The sequence below is a fragment of the Alexandromys fortis genome, unplaced genomic scaffold (genome assembly GCF_014885135.2).
Source record: "Alexandromys fortis isolate MF-2015 unplaced genomic scaffold, M_Fortis_MF-2015_v1.1 scaffold_6, whole genome shotgun sequence".
In the NCBI taxonomy this organism is placed as follows: Eukaryota; Metazoa; Chordata; class Mammalia; order Rodentia; family Cricetidae; genus Alexandromys; species Alexandromys fortis.
The window spans coordinates 26070904-26097601 of NW_026067902.1; the positions used below are offsets into that span (position 1 = coordinate 26070904).

The following is a 26698-nucleotide window of genomic DNA, read 5'->3' on the forward strand; positions in this document are numbered from 1 at the left end:
ATATATCACTTGGAGGAAAGCAGCATTCTGGCTCATCTTTCTGTTTTAACTTAACTATATATGTCATGGTGGACCTCCTGGCACATGCATAAGTAATCATCACATACAACCTTATTTAACAAGAGATAAGGCATGACTGAGAGCATATAAAAATGCTACACAGAGTTAGTAGGCATTCACACCATAACAACAGAGTTGAGGACCTTGGCAGTGTGTTACCGAGGATTTATGAGCACCTTGCAAGAGGGGCATCCCATAACGAGAAGCCCGCAGCATTGGCTTTAGGCCCAGGTGGACACAGAAGAAAAACAATTTCCGCCCATGTTCTTTTAATGGTTCCCCATATTTCACCTTCTCATTTCCCATTCATCCAGCCACTTAAGGAGATGAAAGGAAGAATCCGAATGAGAATAAACATCAGCAAAGGAGGAGTAGCACACAGCTTGCTCAAGCCTCGTGCCCCTGCATTCCCAGAAAAGATCAGCGGACAATCCAACGCTATCTAATTAGGTGTTCACAGGTGTGGGAAGTGAGACCGACAGAAGAGCACTAGACATGAGAAAGGTGTGTGGTGCCTCGTCTCTGGTCCTCATGAATACCGGAATGTGCCAGGTCCCCTAGAGCTGGAGTTACAGGTGGTTGTGAGCTGTCCAACACCGGTGCTCAGGTCCCCCGTAAGAGCAACGCATACTCTTAGCCACTGAGCCATATCTCCACACCCCCAAAATTCAATTCTTTTTAGTATTATGGCATCTGTGTTAAGCGGGGAAAGGTTCAAGAAAGTCCTAGAGACACTTTCTCTTGTACACTCATGCTACAAATTAGTATGAAAGGTACCATGAATCAAAATTACTTCTTTCCCATATGTAGTTATTTTGGTCAGGATTTAAGCTTCTAACGCTTGACAACTAAGTTTGAGTGTACACTTCGGATTCTCACTTGAGAAACGCTATGAAAAGAGATAGTTTTGAGAAACAAGGAATTTCAAGGAGAGTGGCTAGTAGATGGTCACAGAGACCATCTGAAAAGGGTTCAGGAAGTTTTAAACTATACATAGTTGAGCAGAAAGAAATTAAATTCCCTTTAAAGTATTTCAATAAAGAGAAAAATACCAGCAGCTACTGAATCAGGGCAGTGGGTCTATAGGGAGCTGATGTATTTCCTTTCACCTTTGTCCAAGTTTGAAGTCTTCAACAATTAAAATGTTTCAAAACATCCTAGTGGCTAGTCATAGTCCTGAAGGGCTTCAGTGAGGTGTGGGTGAAAAGCCCTTGCCAGATTTAACAACCAAAGTACAAAAAATATGAAACTGGCATTTTATATATATACTTTATAGAGCTGATCAGAAATTCATGTGGTTTAAGAAAACTGGTAGATCATTCATTACATTGTATACCAAGTGATTTGTAATGCTTTATTCCGAAGCAAAAACACGCATGTGCCCGAAAGATGTATAAAAACAAATGCGTCTTTTATTAAGGAAAGAACAGCCTTTCCCTGCCACCGCTTTTAAAACTCCCAGTACATGTTTTCCACCTAAGACCTCTGAAAAGTTCTCTTTCACTGGAGAAAACTACATGACAACCACACAGCTGGACAGAACCTCTGCAATCCTGCAGGGCAAAGGCAGAAAATGTTTCCAGCATTAGGGATGCCATCTGTAAGACATCCGGGAACTGCATTCCAGCTACCTCTTGCTAAGCTAAGCTCTCTCTTCTTCCTTCCAAAATACGTCATTTAACTGTCTGTCAAAATAACTTGCCTGGTCTACCTGATCACACACAGAGCTGCAGCCTCCCCTGGATTCCCTCCTCAGTGGCAAGCTGTTCAGAGAGCACCCAGTGAACAGCACACGCCCCTCTGCTCCTTCTCTCGTCCTGCCGGGCGCTCCGCTGGCCATCGGGAGGAGTAATTAGCGGGTTCATTATGTATGAAAGCAGCATCACACCACTTGGCTGTCTGGTTTGAGCGATCCCGTCAGCGCTTCATTCATGTTCGGTGTCTGGGATACGATAAAGCTGCTCTTCTGCTGCTTCCTTTCGGATTTTCCCCTCACCACTCAGAAAGCACTAGAGCGACGTGTTAACAGAAGCACCGGGGAGAGAGGAAATTCTTCACCTCTGCAGACAGGAGGCTGAGGACGGAAAGTTGTCTGGGAGAAAGCCAAGGGAAGCAGAAGGTGCTGCGGAACATCCGTGCTTCTGGAAAACACACCAGCGTTAAAGCAGCGTGACGTGGGGACGTTTGCAATTCTGAATTACAGGTGAGCACAACTTTTCCAGTGCATGAACCATCTGCAGGAGTAAGCAGGGTTTCTCGCGGCCGAGAGAGCCAAGAATTTTTAATAAGTTCTGAGCACTGTGGTCAGATCAACTGCTGTTATTTGATAAAGGCAAAATTCACCCTTTGATTTCCATAATCCTATCCAAATGGAGTCTGCCTTGCTGTGAGCTGTCCTAACTAACAGCACAGGATTAGTGGGCCTCGGAGATACTGCAAGAAATAAGACACATGGGTGAAAGAGATCACCACAGCACAGTCGACGAGGCATTTGGAGTATGAGACCTTACCACTCCTTACTGAGCTTCAGCCAACTGCTACCAGGTAAGATTCGATTTAATAACATTAATTCATAGCTTGGCTGCTGGAATGAACCCTACCTACTGCAGTGGGCGAGCCAGGAGGTCTGAATTGCATGTGGTTCTCCCTTTCTTAGGCTTTATGCTGATTGGAACCTTCTGAGGTAAACACCTGTTTCTACTTAGGCTGCATGCTAGTCACTCACAACTCGACAATCAAATGGCTTGCAGATCCCATTCATTTTTCACTGAATGGTCCCATCATTTTCTTCATGTTTTTAGAATTATAATTTTATTTAGTAACTTGAAAGCCTGAGAGGAGTCCAGAATGCTGCCTGCCTAGAGGCACCCGCAGAAGGTGTCACCAAGCTTGCCTGGGGAAAGGAGGGATTCACAGGCATGGTTAGCAACATTGCAGTCCAGGTTTTTCAAAGGCTCACAGGCTGATTTTAATTCTTAGCACACCAAAAACCCTAAACTGTGATGTCACCCTCATTCACACTGATGGAGACAATCTCTGGTGGGGTGAATTTACCCCAAAGATAGCAGGATATTTTAGAGCAGAGCAAATGACATTTAAGAACAGAACAAAAAGAAGTCTGGCACATTAAATCTTCCGAATTTTCCATCCAGACTAGTGGCCCAAACTAAAAAATGCAAAGGACTAGCAAAGCCGTGGAGAATGTTAAGGGTACAGGGTCTTGCAGAGACTGCCCATGCAGCATGAGGCTTCTGCGGAGACTTTGGTTGTAGAGAGCACAGAAAGGAATCAATCCACAGCTTCCTTCACCCGATGCCATCTTAATTCCTTCCCTCAAACATCACGGCTATGAAGTCACTGTGCTAAGTTCAACTGAAAAGTCAGGTTCAAAACTCTCACAAAAAGCCGTCCAACACTCCTGTTTCTATTAGCTTGGCAGGGTGGGGATAAGAAAAACAACAAATGAATACCACACCTAACTAAAGAAATTCTCTAATCCAAGACAAACCATCAAAGTTGTTACTCTGAAAACAAACATGAACACCGGGGAGCTCCTGAGCATACAGGGCCACTGGCCTGGCCTATCCAGGGCCTGAGTTCCATCCCCAGCACAAAGTAATAGCAAGGAGGAAAACTCTTCCATTTTACTCAACTCTTGGTTTTCAGTTCTTAATTAAGATAGTGGGACACCCAACTCCTCTGACTCTTTTCAAGACATTGCATTAAATACCTTAAATGTCACATATCTTTTGCATTTGAAGTCATTATAGACTCTCGCTTGTCATTTTCCAGTAACAAAGACAAGCCGTGGTTCCAATACAGACAGCAACTTGACTGTCATTTACGTAACAACCTAACTAAAGTGCTGGCTTTTTGCTTTTCCCCCTAACAGCCGAGACTCATTGAATCCTTAAAGGTTCTTTTCATCCATTTCCACCTTATTTTATAGACTGACATGCTTCAAGAAAATGCATTTTAAGTGAAAAATACCAAATAATATTTCAAATCGTAATTTTAAATTTTAATTACCTAGAGGAAAAGGAGATTTACAACACTGTGCAGGATGAAAGGGGATGGAAGATAATGTCCCTGTATTTTATTTACTCACTGTTATGAGGAAGATTCACGTACCACTTCTCAGGGACTTTGCTTCCTTCCATAGCTTATCCTTCAGTGACAATGGATGGACAGACAGACACCAAATACCAACTCTTTTTTTTTGTTTGTTTTTTTTGTTTTGTTTTGGTTTTTTGTTTTTCGAGACAGGGTTTCTCTGTGGTTTTGGAGCCTGTCCTGGAACTAGCTCTTGTATACCAGGCTGGTCTCGAACTCACAGAGATCCACCTGCCTCTGCCTCCCGAGTGCTGGGATTAAAGGCGTGCGCCACCACCGCCCGGCCAAATACCAACTCTTAAGTTAGTCTCTGACAGCATCAGTCCCAGTGAGCCTCCACTTTCTCTCCTATCTATAATAACCCATTCAGAAAGCTATGTCGTCCTCAGCAACAGCTTCCAAAAAAGATGTAGGAATTCGGAACAATCGACGGTTACCAATGTACTAAAAAGATAATAGCACCATTAGCTTTAGCATATTACAGGCACAAATGGGTAAGGTTTAGTTTTTTATTATTTTTTTTTTTCTTTTTTTTTTTTTTTTTTTTTTGAGACAGGGTTTCTCTGTATGGCCCTGGCTGTCTGGAGCTCACTCTGTAGACCAGACTAGCCTCACTCAAGAGCTGCCTGCCTGTGGGCATGTGCCACCACGCCCAGCAGGTTTAGTTTTTCCAATTGGAGGTGTGGTGTGAGACAGAGACAGAGAACAGAGACAAAGAGAGACAGAGACAGTCAGAGAGAGTGGTGTGTGGGTGGGTAGGTGGGCCACACTGTACATGGAGAGTCAGAGGAAACTCTGTGGAGTTAGTTGTCTCCTCCTACCTGTATGTAGGATTGAACGCAAGATGCCAGGTTTACATGGCAAATGCCTCTGTTCACTGAGCCATCATGGCAGCCCCTCATAAAAGGGTTTTAGAGTGAGTACCTTAAGACCGAGATTACTCATGGGAATTTTCCTTACTATCAGTAGATTTAATAATTTATGAGATTTTGAATCTTGGGGACTAGTCAATGACTACTAATTGTTTCTGTGATTCAATAAGCTATGAGGTAAATGTTTTGGCTATCATATCCTTAATAGTGACATCTGTTATCCTATATCTTAGATTCTGGCCATTTATACCATCCAAACTCCCGTTTACAACACCCTATAAGCTTCCTGTTTAAACTATAAGAAAAATAGGTACAAAGGTCAAAATGAAGCTCTTCCACCAAGTGTCCCTGATAATATACCAGTCTTTAAAAGGAAGTCATCTTACCATTTCAAAATTGGGAATATATATAAAATTCAAGTTAATATATTAGCATTTATCTTATCAAGAAGCCCTATTTTAAGTGTTTAAGTGTATATCTGCTTAGGTACATTTCTATAACTTTAAGTTTTTAATTTTTAAAACAACTTTTCACTGTAGTATAGCGGTGGATGCAGTGTTCTGCTTAACACTATGGGTGTTTCAGTAGGACTTCTGCAGGAAGTGCCTTATGGTTCATTTTCTTTAAGAAGTGACTGAGTTTTAATAAAGATGTAACTTGTCATGGGCATTCTCCTCCTCTTCAGCTTGTTCCTGCTGGGAGAAAATGATCTTTGGTTTGTGATGTCATGGTCTATGACTGGGGACTTGGCTGATATCAAATGTGATTATACCCTTTCCGGGGAGCTAGATGCCAAAGAGCTGCGAGCATACTCATCTCAAGCCACTGAGACACCAGGAAGATGCACGCAGGGGCGGAATCGGGGAAAGCAAATGTTTCCCCGGTGCCTGTCACTCTACAGTATCCACTGTGCAGGACAAAAGGACCACTTCACAGTTCACCTCACTGATCATTTGAAACATCATGGGGGTGTAAACATCAGGTCAGCTAATTTCACAGATGAGGATAAAATGGGATAGAAGAGATTCTGGTAAGCAAGCCAGAGACATTAGTAGAGCCGGAGTGAGAAAAGACAAGACTCGGGCAAGACTGCTCCCAGTACAACTGGGGACATCAATGCTGCTCAGAAAAACAGGAGAAAAGCTGTCAGTAGACCTCAGATGGGAAAAAACGGTGCCTCTCACTGAGAGAGTCCCAAGTATATATTCTCAGGCGGAGCCCAGGGGAATTTGTGTGGGACGTTCAAACTAGTGTGGGAGCCTGAGAGGGAGAAGGCCTAGTTAACACCCTTCTAAGAAAACAAGAATTCCTTAAGAGAGAATCTCCTTCATTAGTAAAAATACTGTGTTCCGGAACATCCTTCAACACAAATTTGCAAAAAAAATATATAAAAGAAATTCAGGAATTATAAGTCAGAGCTCAACAACGGAAATGAAGACAAGAGTGTCTCTTGTCAACACATATACACATATACCCCCAGAGACCATCTCACACTCTACAGCCAATGCAAAGCTAACTTCAAATGACAATGACAGACCAGACAGTTCTTCCACAAACACAGGTGTTTAGACTAATAGCAATTTCCCCAGTTCAAAATCCTAGTCATCTGTATGGTCTCTTAGGTATAGAACATATACAGCATCAAATCCTGAGCTCTTTGAACAGCAAAACAAGAGACAATGTCCAGCTCAATTACTCTAATAAAAACCTTGAACTTTGTAGAACAATAACCCAAAGAAGACAGCTGGTGCACAATTAAAGTCTTGGTTTGTATGGGGCACTTGGTTTGTATGGGATACTTAATCTCTTATCTGTTACATACTGTTACAAGGACAGTCGTCTATGTGTGGTACTTTCTGGGAACTTGCAACACCTACAGAAAAGCCAATCATGGGTAGAAACGTCCTCAGCCCTTTGATACTGCTTCTCCCATAAGACTTTGTCAGGTATCACTGAAAATGCATGTTTGTCTTGTCTAGGAAACTCTGCATTATTTATGGGTAAGGGCCACAAGAAGAATGATCATACCCACTGTCTATTTTCAAGTATGCTCAGAAATAATTAATTAGTGGGTGTGCTCAATGAATATGAAAATATATTCTACTGGTACAATCTCAAGAACAGTCTCAAATGGGAAAAAAAAAAAAAAAACAGTGATCCTGAATATACTTAAGTTTCCTTCACTGGTAAGAGGGCAAGTAGTTTATTCAGTAAAGTCTCAGTATGATGGTCTTTTAGAGCACTTGTACTGAAATAGAAGATACGTAGACATCATACCCACCAAGGAAATTATGACATTAGCAAATGAGAAAATATAATGCAGCATAGCTATCCTTATATTTCTGCTCTACTTGAAATACGGAAACCAGATTTTCCGCACTATGCTGAAATCCAGGAAAATCAATAGTCCCAAAGGACTATTTCAATTGTTTTTGTTGTTAAAAGGTAATTACAGGAAACTGTGGACAAACATTTTGCAAAAGAAACTGAAGAGATAGGGCCTCGGGAGAAGGCTCCAGACTTCAGAGCACCTGCTGCTCTTCCAGAGGAACAAGTCCCATACCCAGCACCCACATGGTAGATTACAACTCTCTGCAACTCCAGATCCAGGGGATCTGATGCCCTCTCCTGGCCTCCTAGGTCACCAGGTACACGTGTAGTACACAGACACGTGTGCAGGCAAACACTCATAGACACAAAATGAGAAAAGATAAAACACAGAAACTGAAGAGGTAGTGGCATCAGCTATCGGATGGTGAGAGCAGAGAAAAGCCACATCCTTGAACTCTTGCATTTATTCCCCCTTTCCCTTTCACCCTTAGATGCTGCTCAAGTATCTAAATAACATCTTTCTGAGTTTGTGAGCCAGCATCACCAGAACCTCGGGATTTCCCATCAGCTAAATCTATGCCAACAGTGGTGGTTTCTGGATGAGGAGAGGCAATGGCAAAAGCCTGTGCTGTGATGGAAATGAAGGGAAAGCTTGCACTGCTTCAGAACTCACCCCGGGTGCTACGGCAGAGTTAGCTGCAGATAAGTGGTCTTCACCAAGTCTGTAGTTTGATGTTTGTGTGCACAGATTTGTAACACTGTATTTTAAGTTACACTCCTTCAAAGAATATCTTAGGTAAAACGTCTCTATAGAATGCATATAAAACTAGATCTTCTCGGAGATAGAAAGGCGAGAGCCCGCAGGACTCCCACTTTCGCCGTCTCTCCCATGCTCTTCCTGGATGCTTCCTAAAGGATATATATTGTAATTGTTCTGCCATCTAGAGGACTCACAAAGGTACTCTCCATTTTACATGCTTTTTATTCCAAACAGACACTGCCAAGAACCAATCTACAATAACTCCTTTGAGTCGTATGAATCAACAGTATTTTCTAGCCTAAGAGGATATAGGCTGCAAACCATCATTGCCTAGACATAATAGCACACCACACAGTTATTCTGTCCCCTCAGCTCTGATAAAGCAACTAAGACCCAGGATTCAAATAGATTTAAAGCTTATTTTAAACAACTATAATTTGGATTGGGTGAAGTATGCTGGAAGTAAATAAAATGAACAAAGTCTCAGTAAATTAAACCATGTGTAATCAGAAAGTCAAGCATAGAAATAAAACAGTAAGATTTTGCCTAAAATGTTTCAGAATGAAGTGTGAGAAACCAAGAGAATTGTTGGAAATACCAATAAGGAGGACCTTTTCAAAAACCCTTTCCTTAACATTTACTGATCATTTTATTATCCTCAGCTGATTCCAGGCCAGTGGGGTCAGTATCTTACGGACTATAAAAGTAAGACAGAGTCTGAATTCTCAAACCTGAGCTTCAGTGTAACTGAATATTGTAGTGTGTTATAAAGTTAACTTTCAAAGAAGGGAATAAGTAATCCCAGAATGCAGGAAGCAGAGTCAGCCAGGGCTACACGTCAGTGAGCGCTCGCCCGTGCACACACAGTACTGCATTGGATGCCCAGGACCTGCTACGACCCATCAGCAAGGCTTGGTGGCCCACACCTGGAACCCCAGCACTAGGGATATACAAACTGAAGGATACGAAGTTCAGGATTACCTCAGCTGTAAAGCAAGCTCTAGGTCCCTGAGTTATATGAGATACTGTCTCGAAAAAGAGCAGAAATTCTGAGCTCCTACACAAAAGAAATTTTTGATTATTATATTTGATTATTTGATTATATTTGATTTAATTATATTTTGATATTATGTTTTTATTATATATTATTATATTTGACATTACTTAGATTGCTTTTATATTATATTTTAGTTATATGACAGTTTATTTAGTTATCTGAAGAATGCATAAGGAAAATGTGGTACATTTACACAATGGAGTACTACACAGCAGAAAAAAATAATAACATCTTGAAATATGGGCATATGGATGGATCTAGAAAACATCCTATTAAGTGAGATAACCCAGACCCAGAAAGACAAATATCATATGTACTCACTCATAAGTGGCTTTTAGACATAAAAGAAAAATCAGCCTACAATTCACAATCCCAGAGAACCTAGACAACAATGAAGACCCTAAGAGAGACATACGTGGATGAAATCTACATGGGAAGTAGAAAAAGGCAAGATCTCCTGAGAAAATTGGGAGAATGGGTACCATGGAATAAGGCAGAAGGGGAGGGGAAAAGAAAGGAGGGGAGCAGAGAAAAACATATAGCTCAATAAAAAAAATTTAGGGGGCTGGAGAAATGGGCTCAGTGGTTAAGAACACTAGGTGTTCTTCCAGAGAACCTGAGTTCAATTCCCAGCACCCACATAGCAGCTCACAACTGTCTGTAACTCCAGCTCTAGGAGATCTGCCATCATCAAACATCATGCATGCAGGCAAAACACCAATACATATAGAATAAAGATAAATTGTTTTTAAAAAAAATTTAAATCCTGTACAAAAATGGACCCATCCACAAGCTGTCACGGCGAAGAGACACCCTTCCCTGAAGATTTAGGTGCTGGTGGGTGTAACACAGTTGGTAGATAGCCAGCTTAGCAAACCAGATGCCCTGGGCTTCATTTCCATTACCATCCAACATGGGGTGCTAGAGGCAGACACACCTGGAATCCCAGACACTGCAGAAGAAGCTGGAGGACAGGGCCTGCAGCTCATGCTAGATCTTAATCATCTAATGGCTACCCTGTCTACATTAGACCCTTCTCAAAACAACAAAAGGAAGGTTAGATCCATCTCTGAATATTTATAGGTAATAAATGGTAGCTAGTGGGGAGGGGTCCATGAGGGCTGCACTCGTGCCTGAGTTTCTATAGGTAGTCAGTGATAGATTGGTGAAGGAAGACCTTTTCTTTAGTGATGTAACAGCTTGTAAAGTGCCCACGTTCCTGTAAACAACCCTTCACCCTTGCCACTCTTAGCAGCCCTAATTAAACTCATTAATTCACACACACATGCACTCATACACAAGAAAAAGAAGGAAAAAGGGGGATAGAGGGGGAAAGAGAAAGAAAACTCATGAAAGTATAAGGAAGAATAGTTGGCAAAAGCAATCAGTGATGGAGAGGGAACAGCAGTGGATACTGGGGGTGGTAAATGTGATCAAATACATTTAAATGTACATATGAAATGCCAATGAGATCCATTACTATATATAATTAATATACACTCATAAAATGCCTACATTCATGGTCACAGCAATATCAACTGCTTATGACATGGCTAATATGCTGTATAGAAAAGATAACTGTGGGCTCAAGTGGGTTCTCAGGAGAATAAAGTGGAAAATATCCACCTCTTCCCTCTTGACGGCAGAAAACTTACCTACTACCCTCTTTAGAAACACCTTGAACAATGACCTCTACTGCTTCAATTCAAGGAAACACAAAAGGCTCAACTACTGGCATTTCCTTCAAAAAACAGCTCTGCCGCTCTCCCGAAAGGTGACCTGATTTTCATGAGTTGCTACCACCGAACGCACATCTGATCAACACTTTCAGAGATGAGAAGGTGAAACAGCCTGAAACAGATTCTCCACTGCGCCTCACCTCCTCCCTTAGATACCACGCATCACAGCCCATTCTAACATACACACGCTCTGCATGCTCAGCTGGGAAGCTGCTCACCCCAGCTCGGTGGCCACACGGAGCACAGCTGGCACCCCTCTCCCCTTTGAGACACTTTGAAAGCAAGGGTGGTACATGCTTGTCTTCTCATAGAAGTTCTCTACCCAAATCTGGGAAACTGAGCTTTGAAAATCTTTGACAATTTCTGCAAATAGAAAATCATATATTCTCTTATATAGTCTTGTTTCCTGTGATGGGCTCTTGATATAACTTAGTCTTCTCTGTAACACATCCAAGTTCATGTTAGAAAGGACTATTTCAAAATTCACTATGCCTGTTTAAAACTCAAAGAGGCCCGATGAAGGCTGTCTATGGTGAAAAAGTGACACTCGGAACTGGCAGTATTTTCTGAGCTCGCTCTGAGCATGCTCCCATCATGCACCAGGACAAACCTAACATAGGCACAGGACGAGCAGTTTTAAAAAACACAAAAGAAGTATATTTTAAAAGTAGAAATGAAACCTGTACTGGACAAACCGGTTCCTAATTGGTCTGAGGAAAATGTAACCCTGAAAAAAATTTGTTTATACCAGCAATACCAATATTTGAGAATCCAAGGCAAAAGAATTACCAAGTTCAAATCTAGTTGAGACTACATAGTTAATTCCCAGCTAGCCTGGGCTACAGAGTAAAACTGTCTCAGGAAAAAAAAACTATGTAACTATATGTGTATATGTATATATGCTTATAACATTTTTGTAGCTCACCACAAAGGACAAAACCAAAAAGGACTCAATTCCTAAATCCCATTCTAAAAGGAAAACATTGAAATTCAAATGGGTGACTACAGCCAAGAAAATTCTTTGAGCATTTTATCTCCCACAAATACCTGCATCCCTGAGTTAAACTGCAACCCTTATGTGCTTCAGTTCTCCGGTCTAAAAAAGTGAAAGTTTTGCCCAAAAGATGGCTGAGACTGGACATGAGATGAACAGTCTATGACACTGAGGAACGAGGGAAGGAAGTCCATGACTCAAGGCGCATGGACATTGCACAACAAAGAGCAGAGTGCCGCCCTCCGCAGTCTAAGGGACACGTGAGGGAAGAAGAAGCAGGTACTCTGCGGTCAAGAGAAAAGCAACCCATGTGCTTGCGCGTCTTTCCTCCAGCAATTCCTTCCACCTACTGAACGGCAGAGCGAGATCCACTCAAGAGGCCCAAGGTTGGCATTAAAAGAGTCCACCCAGAACAGCAGCTTCTCTGGCCATGAAGACACCATGTAATGATGCTGTTTAACTGTCTGTGCTCCAGTTTTCAAAACAAAATGCAGCCCACTTTCTCACTATGATTTCAAACTCCAAAGGAAAACAAGAGTAAGAATAAAAATGGAGGTGACTTAGACTTCCTAACTACATTAATGCTGCTCTTCACAATGATGCCACGGTAAACTAGTGTGGCTGGCAGCGACCGGGGGAGCAAAGACGAGGTACACGGCAATCAAGCAGGCTCAGCTAAAGATGCCGGTAAGCTAAGCAGCAGCAGATTCTTATTTAGAAGCTATAGTATCTAGCTGACAGGCACACACTCCCACACAGACTGGATTTCTTATTGTTCTGTTAACAGCATACCCTCCAACATCATTCCATTGGGAATGACTTAACTTGACAAGCCTGAACGGACACAGCCTGCTAAAATGGTTTCTCTCTCCCTGTGGTTTCATTTGCATATGGATGTTCTGGTGTTGCTCCACCACCAGTCCAGATGCATTAACTCTCAGGTAACAACCTCTGGCCACTGACAGCAGCAACGCGCACTGAATATTTAACACACATAGAAGAGTTTCTAGGAGGGTACCCTGAGAGTAAGCAAAGCACAAATGAACCTGGGAAACTTCGTAGGTCACAATAGGTAGTAAAAAATCTGTGAGCTAGAGAGCTACATGGCTCAGCAGCTAAGAGCAATGGCTGCTCTTACAGAGAATTCAGATTCAATTTCTAAGCACTCATGTAGAAGTGTACAACCATCTGTAACTCCAGTTCCAAGAATCTGATGCCCTCTTCTGGCCTCCATGGATACTAGGCATACATGTAGTACACAGAACACATGCTGACAAAACAACCATACACATAAAACAAATAAATTTACATTAATAAAAATAATTTTTAAAACCTAAATACAACAGGCTCTGAGGAGAACCTTGCCCCCAATTTTACCCACTTCTCACTGTCCCCAGAGCAAAAACATCTTCGTGCTCTAAGAGAAGTACAGAAAAGTATACACCCCCAAGTCCTCTTTACACTATATGCAAAGAAAACAAAGAAGAGCAAGAAAATTACCAGCCATCTGGACTCCAAAATATAGGGGGAAAGCATAGCTTTCTTGTAGGTAAATACAGCTTACTGGAAAATGATACCATGAGACCCTCCAGTCAAAAGGATTCCAACATAGAATTCAGATAGGTTTTAAAAGAGGAAGCAAGCATGGCAGAGCACACCTGTAAGCCCAGCACTCAGGAGGCAGCGTCAGGCAGATCTCTGTGACTTAGGAGACCAACTTGGTCTACATAGCAAGTTCCAGGACAGCCAGGGCTACACAGGGAGACCCTGGGATGGGGGAGGGGGAAAGAAAGCAATCAAGCGGGAGACCAGGAGTCACGCTGAGTGTGGGTGCAGCTGTGTAATGGCTCTCTGTCAGCCCTTAGCAGCATCGCCTCTGGATCCTCTCAACATTGCCAGGGGGAGATAACCGAATATGAAAGCTAGGAAGCAGTGTGAGCAACAGTAAGAAAAGTGGTACCTCATCAATTTCCCGAAAAAAGAGGAAGCAGATGAGTCTGCTTGACTCTTAGCATGCGTGGCTTATAACACACAATTATCTTCTTGCTTGAGTTAATCATTCTCAGCAGTCAAGGAAAACTCATTTTGTGTTTGAGCTCCTGAGTGCCTCTGTCATAATAATCCAAGTCAAGGCTGAAATAAATCCACATTTCCCAGGTTTTTCAGTTTAAATGAAGCGAGTAACAATAATGTTTGGGGGCTGGTGAGATGGCTCGGTGTTTATATAAAAAGCTTAATCTTTACAAACATTTGCAATGAAATGTGACAGTATGAACGATCCTGCATAACAAGGTAACTGCCCAGAATCTCAAACTGCGACATTATGGAGTTGTCTCCCTGGGGAATACTACGGGCATCAGGTCTGCGACAGCATCAGGCACCGAGACTTCCTGGGTCTGCTGCTGTTCAGAGAATTGTGGAGACTGGTTTAGGAAACAAAGGATCCCCAGGGATAACTGATTCCCTGGGTATCTGACTTCCTGTTATCAAACACTTCCTGGAAAGTCAGAGTGCCCAGTCCTCTCTTTTCTCAAAAGGTTATTTGGTGCTTTCAAATGCTGTTTACTATTAGAAGTTGATCTTGCAGGCAACTTTCCTACATTGGTTCGCTGATTACTATGGGGTTTGTTTGCTTGCTTTTAAGCATTAAAATAGCAAAACTGGTAAGGCTTTACTGTAGGTTTTTGATGAAACTTCTGCCGTCTACAGAGACTATCTCACTCCGTCCTTTCCCTTTGGTTTCTTTCTCTTTCTCTGTCCTTGCCTCATTACTCCGGTGTGGAACAGAAGCCCTTGTGAGGGGCCATCCTTGTCTTATCTCTGATCTTAGGAAGAAATCCCCAAACATTTCACACTTGGCTGTGGGTTTATCATATACGGCCTTAATTTTTATAGGGAAATATTCCTTCGACACCTAATTTGTTGAAAGCTTTCATAGTGAAAAGACTTCTCTCAAATGTCTCTTCCATATCTACAGGGTGATCATGTCCTGTTTGTCCGTCCCATGAATATGACGAATCCCATTCACTGAGTTCCATGCAGTGAGCATAGTTTATGACTTAACGGAAAATCTTACTTGATCATGGTGGATGATCTTTAACATAAGTTTACTTCTCCCTACCTATGGGTTGAACAGTCATGGATGTATCCAACCATAGGTCAAAAACAAAAATTTGAGCTGCATTTGTACTGGACAGATACAGACATTTCCTTCTTGTTATTATTACCTAAATAAAACAGTATAATAACAATTTATATAGCATTTGTATTGTATTAGGTATTATTAGTAATAGAGAGACTGGGTAAGATCTTGGAATGTGTAGCTCAGTGGTAGAGCATTTGCCCAACATGTACAAAGCCCTAAACAGCAAGCATTTAGCATGTCAAATATACAGAAAAGGCCCTTCCTATGTTATAACATGATAGTAAAAACACTAAAATACAGAACAAAGTACCCTGAAAATTGCAACAGAGAAACACCATGTCATATATAAAGGTAGGCCCACCAGAATAACAGCAGATGTCTCAAAAAAAAAAAAAAAAAAACTCTAAAATCAAGGAGAGCTTGGAATGATGTATTCAAAGCGCTAAGCCACAACTGCCAATCCAAAGAACTATACACAGAAAACCCAGCTGTCGTAATCTAAAGGCAAAGGAAAACTTTCTAAAGTAAGAACAGACTAAAGGAATTCATGACCACTCAACCAGCTCCACACAAGAAATATGAAAGAATCCTTCAGAATGAAGAAAACTAAATGAACGCACCCATAAAGCCACAAGAAAGGATGACTCATGTTAAAACTGCAGTTAGGCAAGTGAGGCACTAAACGCTACAAAACCTTAAGAAAAAGACAGTAATTAATATATTAATATACACCTCTTTATACTAACTCTGAACATTTACGATCTCAACTCCCTAATCAAAAAGCACAGACCAACATATTAGATTAAAAAGTAGGATCCATCTATCTAGTGCCTCTGCCCCTCAACATCACAACCAGGCACAACTTTCCAATAAATGGAAAGGAAAAGGAACTGTGAGCAAACAAAACTAGGAGACCAAGAGGTGCTATTCGCTATCTGACAAAATAGATCAATCCAAAGCCAGGCAGAGTGGGCAGTGTTTCCATTTGCTCCGAATACCTTCCCATCCCTTAACTTCTAGTCTGTTAAGGTGTAGAGTCACGTATGTCGGTCTTGTCTGTGTATCCAAAAAACCACTCCTGAGGGGAATGGAACACTTTTACATTTCAGTCATTGATGATAGGTAAGGACTAACTGGGATGAGTTGTTCTTTGACTGTGCTACAGCTAAGGCTTGGCCTCAACGCACACAGAGATAACAAAATCTACTATAGTTGATTAATGTTAAGGCTTAATGAAGCAGAAAAGGAGCCTTAGATGCTTCATATGGGGTCTGCACTGATAGGCGTTGAGGAAATGGCGGCATCTATCATCTCGTTCACTTAAGGTGTCTTATCATCACAGGTCCCACAGTACCATGTGCACATATCTCTCTTTCTTAATGACTTTAACCCTAAAATTGCTAAGAACGTGCACTATGTTGGTTTGAAGATGTTACAGAACTATTAAAGGTTAAAAGGGGTCGGGAAAATAGAATGTTTGCCTACACAGTGGAAAGGACCACAGTTGAACTCATCTCAATCAAATGCACTCTAGAAGAGTCCCAGGAGGATGATACCCCAACTCCCAACGACACCCAAGGGTGAGATGCACACCGACACTCGTGCAAATTCCCAGCACTTTCGTTATGCACATTTGGTTGTTTGTCTTTGTCTTTATGTCTTAAAATATATGTGACATCATTGTTAAATCACCGCTCAACTTCTTTTGCTTAGCATGATAAACCTCCCACCACAGATTCTGCTTTTCTCGTGCTAAGCTTGAGGTTCCTTGGGTCACCTTCATTAGTTGCAAAGCTTCAAGTCAGTAAACCTCCCTCCGCCCCTGACCTTAGATATAAAAAGAAAACAAGATAGTGACCATTGTTTTTGTACTCTGATTTTATACATCTGCACCATACTGTATATTCTGGCATACCTGATGTCAGAAATTAGATACTTCACAATTTGCCTTCCTCACATTGTATCTTGTTGAATAATTCTACATGATCCTCACAAACCATACAAGATTAAAACAAATACTAGATATTTCTAACTCAGTTGTCTGTTTAAGGATGGGGCCATGAGTTTCCCTCTCAGAGTCTGTAACAGCTCTCAGTCAAGCTCCTGCCTCCTGCCTGCACAGCCACCCTCCACTGCAGATCTCCCCTGGAATACGTGACTCTTTACTGTCAAGTTAACTGCCTTTCCAGAACCTTTGAATTCATTCATTTTTTTACTCTTTACAAAAGCTATCCTACAACAACCTTTTTAGAGAACATTTCCAGAAACACACTTGTTTTTTTTTCTTTCTTCTCTCCCAAGAACAAGTAAAGAGAAGAAAATCAACCCCAACTTCAACACAGCAAGACCACAAGCGTGTATTTCTGTCCTCTGCTCCACAAACATGATGACTGTTTGTGTGTGCAACATGCATATGTGTGCGAGTGTGTATATACATGTGTGTCCATGTGAATGGAGGCAGATGTCAACTTCAGGTGCTGATCCTCCAGTGCCGTGCCCCTGGTCTCCTGGGCCAGAGCCTCTCGCTGTCATGGAGCTTACTAAATAAGCTAAAACGGCTTGCCATCAGGCCCTGCCATTCTCCTAGCTCCACTTCCCCCACCAGCACACAGTTTCTCATGTGCATGCTGAGGATCCAGACTCAGGTTCCCAAGCCTGTGTAGCAAGCACTTCTCCTACTGAGCCATCTTCGCAGCCCCCTGGTGATCTTTTTAACGGGAAGAAGAGCAGTGTGGTGTTTGGAATGAGCCTGGCCCCACAGGCTCACGTATTTACAGCTTAGTTCCCAGTTGATTTGATGAGCTGTCAGGGAAGATGAGGAGGTATGGCCTTGATGAAGGAGGTGTGTCACTAGGGGTGAGCTCTGAGGTTTCAAAAAGCTGTGCCAATTCTTCTCCCTCCTCTCATTCCCCTCCCCTCCCCCTCCTGCTTGCTGCGTAAGGATCAGGCTGTAAAGCTCTCAGCTACTTCTCCAGTACCATGCCCACCTGCATGCTGCCATGTTTCCGGCCATTATGATAATAGACTAGCCATCTGAAAATGTAGGCAGGCCCCAATTAAGTGCTTTCTTTTATAAGAGTTGCCTTGGTCATGGTGTCTCTTCACAAAAATAGAACAGTTACTAAAACAAGCAGGTATTATAGCCAAGCAGAAAGGAGGCAGGAGTGATTGAAAAGAACGTGCTACATGCTGTTAGGATAATACCCAGACTTGACGGTGAGGTTAAGTAGGCACCTGTCAGCCTGAAGGGTATCTGGAATATAAGTCAAACCCAAAAAAAACCTGCTAATTTTCTCTTACTAGAAATAAGAATAATCAGCCAGGCAGTAGTGGAACACACCTTTAATCCCAGTACTTAGGAGGCAGACGCCAGCCTGGTCTACAGAGCAAGTGCCAGGACAGGCTCCAAAGCTACACAGAGAAACTCTAACAAAAAAAAAAAAAAAAACTATAAAAAAAATCTTAATTATCTGAGCAAACCAACACTCAACTCGAAAATGAACTTAAAGACTGTGCAGTCACAAGCAGTGATCTTGTGTCTTGTGACACCCACTGGCCCAGAGGACTGGGAAAAGAAAAAAGCACAGCTACCAAAACTGATGATGGTGTTGACACTGGACAGAGTAAAATTCACTGGCCTCCACGTGCTCCTGGTGTGCATATCCCATCAGCACACAAAGAAATATATAGATGTCACAAAAACATTTTTGTTCCAGAGCATCTGATACCCTCTCTTGGCCTATGCATGTGGTGCACATACATACATGTAGAGAAAACACCAATACATATAAAATAAAAATCATAAATCTTAAGTCTATATTACAGACTATTATATAACAGCAGCAGTGTTGAGCAAACTGGATAGTACTTTTGGAAATATATGAAGATAAAACTAAAAACAAACCTTTCTGTTGAGTACAAACTCTCAGACCATTAATGAGCATTAGGAACAAGATGCAAACAGACACAACTGGTGCAACCTTATAAACTGGAAATACTAGAACGTAAGGCTGAGTACAAGATATTCTCTACTCATGGTGTTTAAGGTACTGAATCTGCTAAAAAATTTTATACAGATCTTACTCATAGCCCAGACACTCTGATGTAAAGGCACAAACCGCCTAATACTTTCCAAGGAAGAGTACTTTAAAAGGGGGGGGGGGGGGCAAAACAAAGCAAAAGGTAAATAACCCTAAGCAAGGGCAGAAAGAAAAGGTTTTATAGCTCAAGTATAAGGGGGTTTCCAAACAGGGATTTGGCAAGCAAAACATGTCGGGTTAGAGCAGCAGGACAAACAAGTTAGACCTAAAGACCTCCTGACATAAAGACATGGTTGGAAGGTGGGCATAACAAGGGAGTCATAGGCGGTCATCTAACCTTCTGAAACAAAGGTAGAGTTACAAGATGCTTATAAGCAACTTTTTGAAACAAAGACATAATTGCCATTCCTGGAACGGGCAGTGCAGAGCCATTTGTAGTTAAGGTTACAGGTGGGACATAGCCCAGTTCTTGAGAAACAGAGGTTTAATCATAATCAGGAATGAACCTAGTTTGTCTTTACTATTATACGATGACTCTTAAGGCTAAAATGGAGACAGACTGGTTCTTCAATAACTCTATGAGCAAACTTATCTAATCATGCCATTTTCATATTTTCGCTAAAAATTAAACAGAGCCGATACACTCAGACCTCATTTTTTTTCTTCCATGTTTATCTTCAGTTTTAGCCTAGTGTTGTGCTTGCAATATGAACACTTTGGAACTCTGGTAATGAGTGGCATCTTGAAAGGAACCGACAGTCCTCATGGCATGAACTCAGTAAATGACTACTGGGATGGGAGTTAGTAAGAAAGAAAAAAAAAAAACTGCTTGAAGACTTATTATTTATACCAGTTTAACCCTGACGGTACATGAGGACAGGCTACCACTTCCAAACTTTTACTGTTATTGGTTTTGGTTGGTTTTGTTGCTGTTGTTGGTTTTGGGTTTTTTGTTTTTGATGGGTTGTTTTTTCTTTTTTTTTTTTTNTTTTTTTGAGACAGGGTCTCTCTTTATATTCCTGGATGTCCAGAAGCTCACCAGATTATCCTCAGATTCACAAAGATCCTCCTGCCTCTGTCTCCAGAGTTCTAGGACTAAAGGCATGCACCACCATAACCAGCCCACTTCCAAACTTTATTTTAAACTTATTTATTCTATGTGTCTGAATGCTTTGCCTACATACATGTGTGTGTACCATATGCAGGGATGGCTCCTGCAGAGGCTGGAAGAGTGCACTGGATCACCTGGATCTGTAGTTACAGACAGTTGTCAACAACCACGTGGGTGCTGGAAACTGAGCCCTTATCCTCTGCAAGTGTTCTTAGCCAGGGACCCATCTCGCCAGCCCCCATTACCCAATTCTTAAAGCATACCTGAAGATTAGAAGAACATTATTTAGAAACAAAAGTTAGTGACCTAGTTATCTTGTTCAGTGGCTTACAGGAAGAGCAGACAGCTGCAAATTCCCTGTCCCATCAGAATGAGTATGACCTAGAACAAACCATATGCCTTCCCATGTCCTCTGGAAATAAGAATGTAGATGCTGCCAACCACGGCTAAAGACTCAAGGCAGGCAGTGCCTGTCTGTACAAGTTGATGAGTTCTACAAAAGAGTGTCTTTTATTGGAAGACTTGTAAAATTAAAATCCCAGCACTCCTGAGGCAGAAGTAGCAGATCTCTGTGGGTTCAAGGCCAACTTGGTCTACAAAATGAGTTCGAAGACAGTTACACACAGAAACTCTTCTTGAAACCCTCCCTCCAAAAAAATACAGAATACATATGAACAATTTAAAGAATAATTATTAAGCCAAGGTAACCATCATCCAGGCAAACGGAGCACAACCAATGTCACAGGAGTGCCCAGGCCTACACACCTGCTGTATGCCTCTCCCTAACCACTACCCCTCTTCTTCTTCCTAAATATCACAGTTAACTTTGTCTTGTGTCTGATCCTTTGAGATACAGTCTCAATGTGCAGGTAATGAGGTGACCCTCCACCTCAGCCTTTCAGGCACTGGATCACAGGTGAACACCAGCACAGCTGGGTCCCATGTTTAAACAGAACGAAACTGAGGTCTCCTACAGGTGTGCGATGTTTCTTTTGCACACCAGGATGTCTGAGAGACTCACTCATACCTCTGTGCATTCTCTTCACTATTAGCAGGTATGCTTCCACTTGAGAGCCCCTGAGAAATCATCTATGAACTCATGCACATTCGCTAGAATTCTCTAGAGATTCCTCAAAGATGGAAGTGCTGGATCCTTAACTTCCCTGGGTTACAGTAAACAACGCTCCAGGGGGGATCCATCAACACAAGTGAACACCAAATGGGGGAGAAAGAAAGTTCCTCCTCGAGTACCAATCCGCAAAGTTAACTGTTATACACGGAAATACATCCTACTTAGAGAGGATCCATTAGCATTCTTCCCTCAAAGCCTTTGAACTTGCTGTCTTTGCCCGGAAGACTCTTGTAGGTATACCCACAATGCTTCCTCCCTCACCTTCCTCAGAACTTTAGTCAAATGTTACCTTCTCAGTAAGACCTTCTCTGGCCACTCTATAAAACTGCAACAGCCATTCCCCACTAATTCCTACCCCAAGCAACTGCCATGACTATATATATCTCAAAAAAGATCAGAATCACTGTAAGGAGCAGGGAATGTGTATCAAAGGATGTTCTTCAAATGTTAGGATTAGAGAATGAAATATAATTCAGCAGGAGACCAACATGCATGGAAAGGCAGGGGGCTCTTCCCAGTGTCGTACCGCAGTGAGACGCCAATAAACAAACCAGTAGCAGAGAGGAGCGGAAGCAGAAGAGCACAGCAAAGACATGTCAACTGCCATCTCCCAAGACAGAGATAATAACACCTCATAGAAATCAGTCAGCAGACTACCAAAAAATAACAGAGGATTCAGCCATGTGCCTTGCTCTAAATTATGTAAATAAAATGCTAAAAGAAATAACCAAAATCATAAGCCAAAGAACATGCCTGCTGGCCTAGACTAGAATTTTAATTGAAATCAAACATTTATGCAGTATCTCTTATTGCCAGATACTCTTCAAATAATTAACTATACATGTGCAGTATCTCTTATTGCCAGATACTCTTCAAATAATTAACTATACAACTGATTGCATTAAACCCACATGCAGAATAGAAGTTAATTTAATTGCATTATTTCAATTTTCTCCTCCAAGATCTTTTAGCCAAATAGCTGATAAGAATTAACTAGCCAGCTACATTTTTACTCTGTTTCTTCCTCCTACCTTGAATAAAAAGTGTTCATAAATTATAATTGGCCGAAGTGCAGGTAACAAGATGGAAGCACTCAGTTGAGGTCTTGAGTAGTTAGAGTGGAATGCGTTTCAGATCCACAGCTAAAGGGGCTGTGCTATGAGCAACATCAGTTCACAGCACCAGACTGAATCTTGTGCTTCTGGCTTACAATTTAATACCCTTGCAATTTTTCCTACTCAGAATAGGTTCATCAATTATTATTCTTAGTTTAGCGCAGGCATTGGAACTTCTAGGCAAGGGCCAGCAAGAGAACTCGGTGTGTGAAGATTCTTGCTTGCCAAGTCAGACAACTAAGTTCTATGTCTAAGACCCACAGAGTAGAATGAGAAAACCAGGTCCTGCAGGTTGTCCTCTGACCTCGGCATGCATATCACGGCACAAGTATACACACCCATATACACACTCACACATACACTATAATATCTTAAAGCGATTTCAAAAAGTAACAAATGTCTATGCAGTCTTCCCGGCAAGCAGCCAGCACACAGTGGAACTCATACCTGCAGAGCTCAAGAGGACACTGAAATCTGTCCCCCGCTGGGATTCTCCACTTTCATCACTGACTTCTTTTTCGGTATCTTGATATCGATCCCAGTTAGAGACAATCTTCCTTCTAGAAAAATTTCCTGGCTCGTCGTTCTCTTCTCCATGGGTCTCTGAATCACTATCATCTTCCACCTGCAATCAGTAGAGACAAATCAATAGTCAGACAGTGGGATCCTGACCTTAGGAGTCTCTACAGTAAAGTAAGGAAAAGAATAGAACATAGGTGTAACTCTAAAAACTGAATTTGTAAATGAGGTGGGGATTCTAAGCAGTATTTCCAAAGAACCTCAGTATATCAGAGCATTATCTCAGGGTAACTTTCTAATGAGTATGAAAAGGAAATCAGTACATTCTGCCTGACCTAGCCCCACTTAAAATGACTTGAAATAACCGAGGCTATAGGATGGGTAAGACTGTAGGACCAGAACCTGGCAAGATGACTTGGGATAACGGCACTTGATGCACAAGCCTGAGTCCCATCCCTGAAGCCCATATGAAGAAGAAAGGAGAGATTAACTCAGGAAAGTTGTCCTCTGACCTCTGCATGTGTACTATGGCACATGGTATACATCACACATGCACACACACACATTAATAATAAATAATTTTGATTATTTCAAAATAGAAATCAACTCTCCCTGGAAATTTAGGTATTTGCAAATGTACCTCACAAATATGTTTTAATGGGGATTCAACTCAGACATTCTTGAGTGTTTTTAGCCATGGGCATTAAAAGGAAGCATGCAGAGAACAACAGGTTGTAAGAAATCCTACATTATACTTAGAAACAGCCACTTAATCATTTCAAGAAATAAACTGCAAGCCATTGAGAAGGATCAGTGGGTAAAAGCTTTTACTGCACAAGCCTGGTGCCCTGAGTTCAATCCCCAAAACCCACTGGAGTGAATCAACCCTTACGCAACATATGTGCCCACCTCATTGCCCTCCCACACATAACAACAATAACAACAATAATAATTGTAATGGGTTCGAAGAGATAGCTCAGTGGTTAAGAGCACTGACTGTTCTTCCAGAGACTTGGGTTTAATTCCCAACACTCTTAGCTCATAAGCATCTCTATGTAACTCCAGTTCCTAAGGATCCAACACCTTCATCTGGCCTCTGCAGGTACTGCATGCATATGGTGCTCAGACATACACGCAGGCAAGACAGCTATACACATTATTATAGGAAATAAAGAAATTGGAAATGAGAAATGGTGGTATGATAGAGAAGAGAAACAGATTAAACAAATTTAATGGACTGGGGTGGGTGTCAGGGGCAGAAGGTCCTGGTTGATGAGCTGGGTGGCAGTCAAGGGTAGAAGGTACAGTTGATGAGCTTGGTGGCTGTCAGGAGCAGAAGGTCCCAGGTTTCATCCCCAGCACATCACACACAACCCCAGTGGATTGACAATGTAAGACTGGGGACTTGTCTATGCTCTGATTCGAATAATCTAGCCGGAGGAAATAGTCATCATTAGAACAACTGAGGAATACAAACAATAACTACTCACTTGACCTTATTAAGAATGAGCTAGTAAAACTATCTGCTGTTTGATTCACTACGATGTTATAAATTTATAGTGTTCTCGTGCATTACGTACAAATATTCAACCGTGTGTGAAAAGATATGGCATCTGGGAGCCGGTTCAAATAGCGCATGGAGAGGAATGGCGGCCAGAAATAAACTACTTACATGACCATTGCTGAGCTGGGGTGGTGAGTAGTGGGAATTCGGTGTACAGTTAGTCTATGTGTTGTAGATTTGAAACTTTCCATAATAAAAAAAGTGTTGCCCTTTATAGGGCACATGCATGTAGAATCTAAATACATAGTTCAAAGCAGAGTCCAAAAGATTATAATATCCTAATATATCCAAGGCAACCAGCAATTACCTTTATATAGCAGTTAAATATGAGTTTAAAAAACACAATTAGCAGGGCTGGAGAGATGGCTCAGAGATTAAGAGCATTGCCTGCTCTTCCAAACGTCCCGAGTTCAATTCCCAGTAACCACATGGTGGCTCACAACCATCTGTAATGGGGTCTGCTGCCCTCTTCTGGCCTGCAGGCATACACACAGACAGAATATTATATACATAATAAATAAATAAATAAATATTTAAAAAAAAAACAATTAGCTAGGTGTGGTGGCACGTATTTATAATTCCAACATCACCATGAATTACAGGCAGCCTAGGGTACAGAGTAAGACCTGTAGGTAGCTGATGGCTTGGAGGGAATAAAGTCAGTTTTCTTCAAGAGTGTGGCTCCAGGTAGGTCCACCACGCTCCACTGGATGGCCCCACTACCAGGAGCATATGGTCAGCACAAATTGTACTCAACAGATTATTAGAAAGTAGGGGACAAGAGCAGGGAGGTGAGGAGGATTTGGAAGGAGTCAAGGTCAAAAGGAGTGAATGGAAGGAGTGAATGGAATCAAAATATATTGTATGAAATTCTTGAAGAATTAATTAAAATAATTTAAAAAACAACACTTTGCTAACACAGAAACAGGACATTTGCCTTGTAGAAAACGATGAAGACAAAAACTAAGATAAATTTTTAAACCCACATTTGAGCTATTGGTGTTTTATACACAAGGCCCTACAGCAGAAAAACCTCTTCTCATCACCGAGAGAGCACCACAACACACATAGGCCCAGTCCTTTCTTCCGTTATACTTACACATTTTATTAAGTAAGCGTGGTCTAATTTTCCATTTCAATACATTTCATTTTCTATAGCACACATACTATTTGAAAGGTTGGTTCGGTTCTGTTTCTGAGAGAATCTAACTATGCAGCCCAGGTTCTTCTCAGATCCTGATGCTTCAGGCTTCAGTTTCCCAAGTGCAGGGTTACAGGCATGTGCCACCACACCCTGGCCACACAGACTACTTCTAGCCCCATCACTCCAAGACAAATTCCTTTACTGCTCGTTTCTTCTAACAAGTTCCCAATGCTTTCTGCTCACTATCCTACATCACTGGAAGCCAGCACAAGCTCTCTTTCTAGTGTGTCCATTTATTGGCGAGGCCAGGACAGGGAACATGCAGAAGAGTCTATCTTCTGTCTGGCTTTGTCTCTGTTTTTCTTAAATTTCTTGTAGATTTGTTCTTAATTTCCAATGTTATCTAAATACTCAGTCAAATATGTCTATACAACAATGTACCATACACAGTCCCTGGGCAGTGTTATATCACAGTCAAATATGTCTTGGCTGCAAAATGCCATACATGGTCCCCTAGACAGTGTTATATCACATCAGATGACAGACAAAGGGAAACCCCAGCACAACTAACAAGATGACTGCAGAAGGGTCGAATGACAGGCCTAACGCACTCATGGTATAGATTTGTCCCTATTTCTATCCAGGACATTGCTTTAGTGCTACTCTGGCCCTCTGTAAATCTGAGCTTCCCATCAATCATTCGCCCAACAAATTTCACATTAATCAATAATTCTCACCTAAATGAAACTGCAAAACTTTCCTAAAAGGATGGACTAAATTGGCCTTTCATGATCTTTTTCAGTCATTAAATATCATAAGCTTCATTACAAAAGCAAGAAAATGGTCATTTATATTAAAATCTAGAGATTACAAATACAACCTCAAGCCTCAAGGCTGCCATCTCCATAAAATTCTGAAGACCCAAAGATGCTGGCTGATTAAAGTTATTTAGTGAGTTAATTCCTCCACGTAAGTCAACTAATACCTGGGGCTGATGAGAAC

The 26698-nt window shown here is 41.6% G+C and overlaps 1 protein-coding gene across 1 annotated transcript in view; it reads right to left on the reverse strand.

Annotated features, from left to right (window-relative positions):
* The window catches only part of Aven (apoptosis and caspase activation inhibitor), a 137833-nt gene that overhangs the window by 94066 nt on the left and 17069 nt on the right, over positions 1–26698 (reverse strand). Inside the window, exon 2 of the mRNA XM_050134446.1 lies at positions 22917–23094. Within this exon, the coding sequence (XP_049990403.1) occupies positions 22917–23094 (178 nt within the window). The remainder of the gene's footprint in view (positions 1–22916; positions 23095–26698) is intronic.